General features: G+C 44.9%; 1 protein-coding gene across 1 annotated transcript in view; it reads right to left on the reverse strand.

Annotated features, from left to right (window-relative positions):
- cdc40 (cell division cycle 40 homolog) overlaps positions 1 to 11,344 on the reverse strand; it is a 44,824-nt gene extending 33,480 nt beyond the window's left edge. The window contains exons 1-5 of the mRNA XM_084314297.1: positions 11,146 to 11,344; positions 9,084 to 9,170; positions 8,447 to 8,576; positions 5,567 to 5,653; positions 468 to 607 (exon numbers count right to left, since the gene is read on the reverse strand). Of these exons, the coding sequence (XP_084170423.1) occupies positions 468 to 607; positions 5,567 to 5,653; positions 8,447 to 8,576; positions 9,084 to 9,170; positions 11,146 to 11,334 (633 nt within the window). The 5' untranslated portion in view covers positions 11,335 to 11,344. The remainder of the gene's footprint in view (positions 1 to 467; positions 608 to 5,566; positions 5,654 to 8,446; positions 8,577 to 9,083; positions 9,171 to 11,145) is intronic.
- Positions 11,345 to 12,416: the final 1,072 nt, after the last annotated feature.

Here is a 12,416-nt window from a genome sequence, read left to right on the forward strand (position 1 = left end):
ACGGCGGGGGGGGGGGGGGGTGAGCTCGGCCAGTAAGCCGCGCTGTGATCATAATTCCCCGGTGACCAAGCAATCTCGTTGGGAAACTGTAGGTTGTCAGATTGTTGTAATCCAACATCCGAAAGAAGTAGGTATATTACCGCCAATTTGCAAAAACTGGAGAGACGCACGCGTTGTAAATTGACTTAGGGCTTACAGGGCTGCAAATGTACTCATATCCCAGCAGAATCACCATGGGTACTATTGACAGTGTCCTAGGAGTTGTTCCACTATTCACCGTCTATGGAGCAGCTCCAGGATTCGTGTCTCGATGACATCATTACAAGAATCTTGTCTCTATGATGTTCCGCGTAGGGAGAGACTTGTTCGTGTTCACACATGGAAACTCAGCTGTACGGTATAATAGAAATAACGTGTAAAGTCTATTGCACAGTGGATCTCCCCCACGTTTAAAGTGCCGACCTTACCTCCGTCGGCTTAGCCACATCCTTCTCGTCTATGTATTTCGCCCAGGGCCCGAGGAAGTTGTCGATCTCTCCCGCTTCTCCCCCCGTCACCTTCTTCCTCTTGTCCTTTTTATTGGCACCAGTCTCAAACACGGTCAGCCCTGGGGAAGGATGGCAACATGGGAGAGAATTCATGGTAAAGGGAACCGAGACATGCGGTCTGAAAACAACTTTACACAAGGATTCTAGCGCCTGTGAAAGATGCTGATGTGGGTGCGGCCGAGTAGTGTCGAGGTCTAAGGACTCGTCTACCACCGCAGAGACCCGGGTTAAATTCCCAGCAGCGGCACCTCCGGCTTGGTCCGTCGTACCTAGGAACACAGTTGGCAGTGTCCACGGGGTGGGAAGCCGGTGGGGTTAGGAGTCCTGGTCGTAGCGACAGTGACTCCTACTGGTCGGCCCCTGTTTAGGTCTCTGTGCGCTTTACGCTCTCCCAGTGAAACTACTTGTCGTCGTCGTCGTCAAGTCGGGTTAAAAGAAATGGCTGGCGACTCCACATGTATTGGAGGAGGCGTGTGGTAGTTCTACACCCTCCCCAGACCGACAGAGGAGACGACAATGTGGTAGTTCTACACCCTCCCCAGACCAACAGAGGAGACGACACGTGTGGTAGTTCTACACCCTCCCCAGACCAACAGAGGAGACGACAATGTGGTAGTCTACACCCTCCCCAGACCAACAGAGGAGACGACAATGTGGTAGTCTACACCCTCCCCAGACCAACAGAGGAGACGACAATGTGGTAGTTCTACACCCTCCCCAGACCAACAGAGGAGACGACAATGTGGTAGTCTACACCCTCCCCAGACCAACAGAGGAGACGACAATGTGGTAGTCTACACCCTCCCCAGACCAACAGAGGAGACGACACGTGTGGTAGTCGACACCCTCCCCAGACCAACAGAGGAGACGACACGTGTGGTAGTCTACACCCTCCCCAGACCAACAGAGGAGACGACACGTGTGGTAGTTCTACACCCTCCCCAGACCAACAGAGGAGACGACACGTGTGGTAGTCTACACCCTCCCCAGACCAACAGAGGAGACGACACGTGTGGTAGTCTACACCCTCCCCAGACCAACAGAGGAGACGACACGTGTGGTAGTCTACACCCTCCCCAGACAAACAGAGGAGACGACACGTGTGGTAGTCTACACCCTCCCCAGACCAACAGAGGAGACGACACGTGTGGTAGTCTACACCAGGGTTTCCGTTAGAAAAAATTGTTGCCGGTCTCCGTGACCTGCAAGATTTCAACTACCGGACAAATGAGATTAATTCCGGTCATAGTTTATTGAGCTTTAAAACAATTGAGATAGGCAGGCTATATAAAGAATGTCATCCTCAAGGCATGTAGATTTATAATATTATTACTTAAAACTAGGCTACTTTTGCGTATACAGTCATTAATATATTCCAAATAAAATAAGTCCCTCGATACTCCGTCTCCGTGCTGCTGCTGACTTGAAATAAAATAGACCGCGTATGTGGCAGTCGGTCCGAGACTAAACAGCAGTCTGTTACAGTCTGTTATAATCACATTTTTATGAGCTAACGAATTCCGTTATATTGGACATTTGTATTAATTATATCAAGCGAAGAACTGAGAAAGCAGAGAGCCGGCAACATTATCGTGGTTTGCGTGACTACTCTCTCCACCTCAATGTCACGCGGTCGAAAAGGGCGCTTGTCTATTGGACAGTGGAAATGTGTGTGTGGCTGCGATCCTGTGTGTGCGCGCGCGCGTGTGTGTGTGTCTGTGTGTGTACTGCGGAGCCCAGATCAGCGGAGCCGAGTTTTGACATGGCATTGATCCATTGTTCTATTGAAGCACATTACTTTACCACCATCCTCTCGCTAAACAACTTGTAGACCACGGTGTTTTTATGAGTGCCCACAAGTAGCCGTTTTAATAATATAATAAGCCGCGCGCCTCGGTAATAATAATAAGCCGCGTTTTTTCTTCCTTCTTCCCAAGATGCACAGACATAGATAGATAGATAGATAGATAGATAGATAGATAGATAGAGAGATAGATAGATAGATAGAGAGATTAGATGCAGTGTGCTTGTTTTGCAGTGAGTGCTGCGAGCAGTGGTAATAATAATCACTTCCTATATTTGGTTCGCGTTTGGTCCGATGAAGCGAACCGAGACCTACGTTTTTAAAGCTCTCGCTGACAACGTCGTTGTCATTATTAGAAGCAACGAGGAAACAAATGTAATGATCGTTTCGTTCATCGCATAGGCTATTTAATTTTAGCCTATTTTAATACAATTCAAATAATCAAATTGTGCTTAGACTCAGGGAATTATTTTCACCGGACATTAAGACCGGAGAAATTAAATATGTCGGACTTCAAGAGATTTTGCCGGACAAATACCGGTAATTACCGGCTAACGGAAACGCTGGTCTACACCCTCCCCAGACCAACAGAGACGACACGTGTGGTAGTCTACACCCTCCCCAGACCAACAGAGGAGACGACACGTGTGGTAGTCTACACCCTCCCCAGACCAACAGAGGAGACGACACGTGTGGTAGTCTACACCCTCCCCAGACCAACAGAGGAGACGACACGTGTGGTAGTCTACACCCTCCCCAGACCAACAGAGGAGACGACACGTGTGGTAGTCTACACCCTCCCCAGACCAACAGAGGAGACGACACGTGTGGTAGTCTACACCCTCCCCAGACCAACAGAGGAGACGACACGTGTGGTAGTCTACACCCTCCCCAGACCAACAGAGGAGACGACACGTGTGGTAGTCTACACCCTCCCCAGACCAACAGAGGAGACGACACATGTGGTAGTCTACACCCTCCCCAGACCAACAGAGGAGACGACACGTGTGGTAGTTCTACACCCTCCCCAGACCAACAGAGGAGACGACAATGTGGTAGTCTACACCCTCCCCAGACCAACAGAGGAGACGACAATGTGGTAGTCTACACCCTCCCCAGACCAACAGAGGAGACGACACATGTGGTAGTCGACACCCTCCCCAGACCAACAGAGGAGACGACACGCGTGGTAGTCTACACCCTCCCCAGACCAACAGAGGAGACGACACGTGTGGTAGTCTACACCCTCCCCAGACCAACAGAGGAGACGACACGTGTGGTAGTCTACACCCTCCCCAGACCAACAGAGGAGACGACACGCGTGGTAGTCTACACCCTCCCCAGACCAACAGAGGAGACGACACGCGTGGTAGTCTACACCCTCCCCAGACCAACAGAGGAGACGACACGTGTGGTAGTCTACACCCTCCCCAGACCAACAGAGGAGACGACACGTGTGGTAGTCTACACCCTCCCCAGACCAACAGAGGAGACGACACGTGTGGTAGTCTACACCCTCCCCAGACCAACAGAGGAGACGACACGTGTGGTAGTCGACACCCTCCCCAGACCAACAGAGGAGACATGGGAGAAATGTCATTGGGACGATATCCAAATTTCAATATCTGCCGATACTAATGTTAGGATACAAACTCAGACACACCTGCACAATCCCACTTCCTATCATGTTAAAGGTGCTGTATGTGGTCTTTCTTTGTGAAAATAAGTAGTCTACATGTTAAAATAATCCCTCTACATTCCGACAGCCATCACTGGTATAGCGTTTGGTCAGTAACATGGGTCTCTCAGTCCCTCCGCTCTGCAGTAAACACAAATTACATTTCCTGGTATCCTGTTCCCACTTTATCCAATCAGTAGAGAGAGCTCCACACTGAAATAAATGGTCTGACAAGAATAATCCACCAGTGCAGTAAGCACATTTGGTTTGGCAAGATTTCTTGAAATAAGTACATTTAATATCTAGGGTTCTCTCTGCTACTGACCAAACACTCTATATCAGTGATGGCCGTCAGAATGTAGAGCTATTTAACACTTAACACAAAAATACCACTTACAGCACCTTTAAAAAAGGAACACGCCAACATTTTGGGAAATTAGCTTACAGTCTTCTCCAGAGAGACAGGAAGTGGGGCACCTGGAGCTGGTCCCCGGGTGCCCCCCTGCTTCTAAATAGTTAGGATGTGTTAATGGATGTGCATATGTAAAAATTAGGGATGTCCGATATTATTGGCCGATATTGGCATTAAAATGTAATATCGGAAATGATCTGTATTATTTTTTTTTTTTTATCTACTTTTTCTCCCCATTTTCTATTTTTCTCCCTTCCCCAATTTCGTATTGTCCAATTCTACACTCCTCTGTCTCGAACGCTGTTAGGCCATGCTTCCCACTGGCCGGCTGCAATGTGGACGAAGCCTTGCATCACGTGTCCCATCCGGTACTCGAGGAGGCAGCCGTCGCATCTTTTCACATGCACAGCGCGATCTCTCAGCGTCGGGGGGTGTGCGTGGGAGGGACACGCCGCCCCCGCCGCTTCCTGATTCTACTGCGCAGGCGCACCAACCGACCTGTAGGAGTCGCTGTCCACAACGTCCGATCCCCACCCACCAGCTTCCCACCCCCTAATACTGCCAATTGTATTAGTATGAACGACCAGCCAAGCTGGTAGCAACGCCGAGAGCTGGGCTCGAACCCAGCATCTCCTGCATTGGTGGCGAGCGCCTTGCCCACTGCGCCACCTAGCCGCCCTGAAAATGATCGGTATTCAATTATTTTTTTCTTTTTACATTTATTTAACCTTTATTTACCCAGGCAAGCAAGTAAGAACAAATTATTATTTTATTTATTGTAAAAAGTATGCATAATGTGTTAATTCCACGACGAGATATGTAATGTTAATTACCTGAAATTATTCAGTTTTGGGGGGGGGGAAACCCTGCATATATCGGTATCGGTTGATATCGGTATCGGAAATTAAGAGTTTGATAATATCGGTATATCGGGGGGGGGAAAGCCAATATCGAACATCCCTAATAAAAATGTTCTTGATAATAACGAGATTCTAATTCAAAGATCAAGTCCCTGCCCGAACATTCCGTTTCATTCCGAACGACATCAAAAGCACAGAGGGGGAAACGTGTTCAGAGTGCCATTTACATCCTGGGGTATTTGAGTGCTAAAGGAACATTATTACCTTTATTTTTCTCAGCCTCGTCCAATGCCCCAATGAAGGTGTGTGCGGTCATCTGGCTCGTATCCACTGATGGATCTAAAGCATATCCTGCAAGCGGAGAGGAGAGAGTCAGAGTTAAATAACACCAGCATCAGAAGTGAGATGATGTCTAACCCAGGGTTTCCGTTGTCCGGTAATTACCGCTTTTTTACCGGGGAAATCTGTTGAAGTCCGACATATTTAAATATCTCCGGTCATAATGTCCTGTGAAAATAATTTTAATTGTATTAACCCTTTAATCGCCAAGGACGAGTTAACACGTCAATCTCCGCAATGCGTAATCTGCCAATGACGCCGTAACACGTCATTGAGATCAATATTTCAAAAATCTGTGATGGCAATCATATTTCACCCGCGGAGACTTGAGATCTCCTGTTGATCTCCTCTCAACTCTCCAACGGTTCAAGAGCGCCATCTGGTGGCCGATCGGCGGATCGCCCAAACAGCAAACCGGAAACAGAAAGTGGTGCTCATCCAAATTCGGTCCGGCCACTCGCTATAGCTCCCGGGGCTCCATCTCGACACACTGGATAATCAATCGCTCGCCCTAACTCAATAAACAACGTTATTTGGATGTATATAGTATTATACAACCTGGAAATGGTTCATCTAGATCAGGGGTCAGCAACCTTTTTGACATGGAGTGCCTGTTTGAAATATAGTTGTAACTAGTGTGCCTCAACAATATTCCATGCATCATAAAAAAAAATTCTCATAATCAGGTATTTTTAATGATAATTTTTACATTATTACATCATTATTGTTATTGTTATTATTAACAATATTATTATGATGGTTGTATCAACCCTAAATCTGAGTTGGGGGGGGGGGAATGCAATGCAGACAAACAGCTGCATACAGTGTGACCATTTCACTCACATTTGCCCATTCATTTTTGGACACATCACACACCATTGGTGTGTGTACTGTACGTGTGCTGTCATAGCTCCACCTACAGGCCTAATGGAGAACACCAGGATGTGAATGGAGGGTGAATGTGAGGTATATTGTGTAAATAAGTTTTGATTGATCGCAAGACTACACTGTAAAAAAAAATATAATAATAAGTTACCAGAACTTAAAAATATTGAGTTCAGTTACTGTGCATTAAGGTTTTCAGTTTTCAATCCATAATAAGTTAACAGAAAAATAAGTACACAACCACATTATTTCAACCTAATAAAACTGTTTATTGTCATTGTTTTAAGAACACAAGTTGACTTGGTAATACTCACATTTTGAGTAAAAAAAAATTGCTTTTAACATGTGCAATGTTCAATGAAATAGAAAAATAAATAATACAATTTGTTGATTAATCCCACTGGTCACAATGGTGACCGTAATAATGTTTTTGTTATAAGGCTCTGCAAATGTTACTGAATGATGTAGCAATGTATTTCCAGCTAAATTGAAATAATAAACAAATAAAGGGTCTCAATTAAATATGTGGTAGTAAAAAGAACCCGTGGGAGGATTTCAACAAGATAAATGCGACAACAGTGCAAAATATTTCACTATAATATTTCAAAGCAAAAAAAAAAAAAAAAAAAAAAAAATGATAATATTTTTTTTTTATGCTGCCCCCTGTGCCTATGCAAATGCCCCCGCGTGCCTATGCAGGCACGCGTGCCTAGGGTTGCCTACCCCTGATCTAGATCAACATCCCATAATAGGAAACGTTCTACTCCAAGCTGATCGCCCAACGGCCCGAGGAGACTGGGGTAAGTTTCAGCGTTTATTATTACCATGTTCGATACAAACTGCTCTGATGATCATATCACCCACACTACATGAATCATCTAACGTTGGCCACGGAATTATAAACGCCCCCCCCCCCCCCCCCCCCCATCCGGTCAACATCAGATGATGAGTAGTAACTTCTAGAAGCACGTACATTGGACATTTTTTATCTGCCGGCGATCGCTATCAAACTGTATTTGATCATCAATATAATGCATTTATGGCTATAAATCACGTTCTGCAGAATGCTGCAGAAAACGATAAAAACATATTTATACTTTAGACCATATTTTAGTATGAATATGTGAATGAAAAAGTAGAACGTTGCTACATCCTAAACGATAGATACTTGACGTTGAATAGGCCATAGTAATGTCAATTTATTCGAAAGCCCATCGAAAGTCCTAGGTCTGCTCTCCTCATAGGACTACATCAATATTCACCTTTTTCCAGACTCGATTTCTATAACTCATATTTCACTAATAACACTTAAAACCATTGGTAAACAAACATAGTGCTGAAAATATACACTTTGACTGCTGTTTTGACAGGGTTAGGGTCTTTACTCTTGGCTACATTTGGGGAAAAAACACAACATTAATTCATACATTCTGTAGAGATGGATTTATGGCGTGATGTCATTGTGGATCCGGTACCGGACCCCTCGGGCTTAAGAGGTTAATGAAATTATCATTTAAAAAATGTTGGTGGGTCCAAAATGAATTATGTGCATGTATCCCCTCCCTACTTCCCATGTCCCCACATGGAATGGACCTGATTGGATAAATTGCATGCTGGTGCTCTAGTCCAACATCCAGTGGCTGAATGTTATCAAAAACAGGAACAACATTACGGGAAATGCGCCAGCTGCAAGCTAGCCTAGTGTAGCTGTTTTGGCCAGCAGCTAGGCTCGATGGTCCATATCCACTTCCATTAATTTGTGCTAAGCTAGCTTGCAGTGGGATACCCTTCTACTGAGCGCAGAGAGGACATTGGTATCCATCTTCTTGTCTTGACACTGGAGAAGACGGTAAGTGCATTTCCCATAGTATTGGAGTGTTCGTTTAAAGATCAGCGAGGCACAAAAAAAAAAAACCTTACCATAAGTGTGGAATGTCCTTCTTTGTTGTTCGAACATGAAGTCATTGACATGAGCGGGTTCTGCGTAGCCAGCCAGCATGTTCCTCGGGGCGGACATCTGCTGGCTTTTGAAAGGGTTGATTGGGCCAAACTAGGAGGAGGTCAAATAAACAACTTGAGATGCAGAGCAATCATCGTTTTTCTGTTAAAACTAGGGCTGGGGGCGATAATTCAATATACGATTGTTTATCATAACGGGATCATATGGTGATGATATTATAACATTCTACCAGCTTTGCACACAATTCTGTGCCAACAGATCAACAACATCCACATATCGCGTCAAATTTCTCTAAATGAAATCTTCAATACTTTGTGGGGATGTTATTCTAAAAAGAACAGCATTTGGTTTGATACCACACCTAACATCATCACACAGTTCTATGCTATGATCAGCAAATGGATTATCCACCATGTGATTATTGAAATAGTAAAGTCAAGTAAGTTCAACTGATTTTGCAAAGATAATATATTAGCAAAGGAATATTGTGAATTATGTCAACAGGGAAACCTTTTTGATATTGTTTGGGCCTAGTTAACACCGAACGCACTTGTTTATGCAATAGCCGATTCCTTGTGTCATTGTGCACTTACTTACCTCTGGTGCAAACATGGTCTCATAAGTAGGGTTGAAGGTAACTTCTTTCAACGAGGGGTCCAGGTGCGTGCCTGTCTCAACAGCCTCCTGCGGGAATACCAACACACAGTGCACTTTAGGATGTAGGTCAGTGTTAATGCAATACTAGCTGCATGATTACCTCGGTTGGGTACAATTCACCAGAGCTCGTCACACTCAATATATATAATAATGATATATATATATTCATATTAATTTCCCTGCTCGACTTCAGTGCAGAGTTTTAGCAAGAGTTTCTAATCACATTTAGGCAACAACATTGGGTCACAGTAGGGGGGCCTATGGCTACCCGATCTGCCCCAGGGTCCTTTTTACAGTTGGGTCGCATTAGTTTCAAGTTTTGTTTTATTGGTCACATATAAAGGTACATGTACATTACAGTGAAATGCTTTGTTCTGTATGAGCCCCCTGAGATTATGCTTCATACAGTAAAAAAAAAAGTAAAAAGAATAAAGACCCAACAGTACAAAATGCAACAAAATATAGACCACTGCAACACTTCCGGTATTCTGAAATCATGGGAGAGAGAGCGGGTGAGAAAATTAAGAGCCTTGCCATTAAGTGGTTGTAGCTACGGCTGTGGGGGTGCTGGAGAGATGATTCAATAGACCCGAACTCTGCATGCGCAGATTGCCCACAAGTCTCTGGATTGTCCAGAGATCTAGGTTTATCAATCTGCACATGGGGAGTTCTAGAGTAGGTGCGGAAAAGTGACTATAGCTCGGCAGAGAAAGTGCCGATCGACTTGGGACCGGTCTCTCCGTATTCAGGAGACTCAGGCGTATAAAGGTTTGATTGATTGATTGATTGAAAACTTTATTAACAGATTGCAGAATGGGTACAATACAGTACAGCTCAATACTAACAACTGCTAAGCATGCAGACCAGAAAAATACTTGTCTTGTTTACACAAGGGTCCTCCATTTACAATTCATCAAGACATTTATGACATACGAGACATACAAATATACGGTACGGTGTAACTTTTTTACATTTACCGGGGCCAGTTTCTAATTGCAGCCACCCGTGCGTAGGTGCTCTTTGAGAGCGGTTTTGAAGGAGGGTAGGAATTCACGTTCCTTTACGGCTGTGGGTAGGGCGTTCGACATTATTGTGGCATAATTGCAAAACGTGTTTAGTCCCTTGTTTGAGCCGAATCTAGGTTGAACCAACGTGATTTGTGGAACTCCCTCTGGTGTTGTGGCCGTGGACTTCACTGAAATCTTTAGGAAGTATTTCGACAGGTACATGGGTATCTTAGTGGTGTAGTGTATCTTGTAGACCAGGCCCATTGCAAGTTGCTGTACTCTGTCGTCTACTCTATAAGTCACCCTAGATTGTCAAAATGGGCAGGGGTGAGGTGGGTTTTAGGAGTAAGGTCAATCAATACTCTGACCAGTTTGTTTTGTGATGTTTGTACTGTAGCCTTGTTTTAGGGCATTTGGTACCATGAGGTGCAAGCATAGTCTTAGAACCCTTGAATGAGTGCTCCTGCCAGAGTCTTCAAGGTATTCTTATTGACCAGAGAAGATATCCTGAACAAAAATTTTGTTGACGTTGGTTGACTTTTTTTTATTACATTGGTTGCCATTTTGTCACAGGAAATATTTGCCTCTCTAGGATGGAACCCAGGTAGGTCATTTCATCTTTCTTTGTGACTATTGTCACCCACTGTAACTGAGAAGCCGTTGGCCTTGCTGAGTTTGCTATTTGATCTAACCAATGTCTATTGGATCATGTCTCCAGCACCCCCACAGCCGTAGCTACAACCACTTACTTAATGTCAACAAGGCTAGCCTCTCATCCACATCTCCCCCATGAGGGCCACAGCCAAAGTTACGTTACGTTGACGTTATCCCCGTTATGTTTGACCGGATCGTGTGATATCACTCACTCCTGCTTGATATGTTAGTTTAAGCCCAAATAATGTAGCGCTATGAAAAATAAAACGTCATATCGAACGTTAAACGTAACGTGCCGTGGTTATAGCTGCGTTAGCTAGCTCGCTAACTCGTTAGCTTACCTTCACGGCGACCTCGGGGGCAGAGTTGAGGACAGACAGAGACATCGTAGGTTCAGAGTCCAGCGGCTTCAGATGCGCCGTGGCGTCGGGGTCCACTTTGTCCGGACTGGCGTTCGATTTGGACTCATTGTTCTCATCAGAATCTGAGCCGCTGCCATAGGAAGCGAGGGAGGCGATGGCGACAGACATTTTGGATGTTGTGATCAACGCTCAACAGGAAGCAGGTCCGGCGAGTACTTCCGTCTGTAATAAAAGATAAAATAAAAACAATATATTTATATATTTATTTATCTCGTATGTTAGATGTATCAAACAACTGTGAATAGTTGTAATAGTATTTTACAAAAAAATAAAACGCTTATCCTATCATGTTTCCCCCCCCCCCCTCCCCGCAGATAAAACGTTGACACCGCTAATTAGAGTTAATGAATAATTCATAGGAATTTGCATCAGAGAGGACTCGATTTTTTTTTTTATGTAGAGAAAATGTATTAATTCGTAATGAGATGTGATTTCAGAGAGGAGCAAAATAATATTATGATTTGATTTGTAGTGCGAGCAGACTTCTTCTTCTTCTTCTTCTTCTTCTTTGGAGTTAATGGCGGGTCGCAACCACAGAAAGGCGCATACCGCTACCTACTGTACAACCCAGTTCGGGGGGCGTGGCTTGGAGGTCAATGGCCAATCAGACACGCCGCGCGCATGCTTCCCACGAGCGCGTCGTTCCCAGCTTTATCTCGAGAGTCCTCCTCCTCCAGCACGGTTTGCTTGGAGCAATAGTATGCAGAGCCGCAGAGCCAGCGGCGCTCTCAGGTGGTCTGGGGACCGCTCAGCAGCGCCACCCACCCAATGGCTGAATTGGAGTATTGCACTGTGCGGGCACAGCTGTCTGAGCTGTGAGATCCGCGCGAGGCCAGATATCTTGAATGAATGCCTTTATTTAAACTTTAATTAACAGATTGCAGAACATAAACATAAAGGCGGACAACACGCTCATTACAGACAAGCTGGATGTAGCGTGGTGGGTGGGGGACCCTGATGTAAACAAGACGAAAGTATTTCTCTGGTCTGCTTACTGTACCCATTCTGCAATCTGTTAATAAAGTTTTCAATCAATCAATCAGCCAATTACTTAAACACTTTCTTCACAAACATAGCCACAACACTGGTAAACAAACTACCCTCCCACCCTTCCTGACAGGGAGCGACGCGAGCGAGCGTGATTGCGAAAATGATAAAAATGTATTCGTTTCAATCAGACTATCCTGACC

Source organism: Notolepis coatsorum, assembly GCF_963971535.1.
Source record: "Notolepis coatsorum genome assembly, chromosome: 5".
NCBI lineage: Eukaryota > Metazoa > Chordata > Actinopteri > Aulopiformes > Paralepididae > Notolepis > Notolepis coatsorum.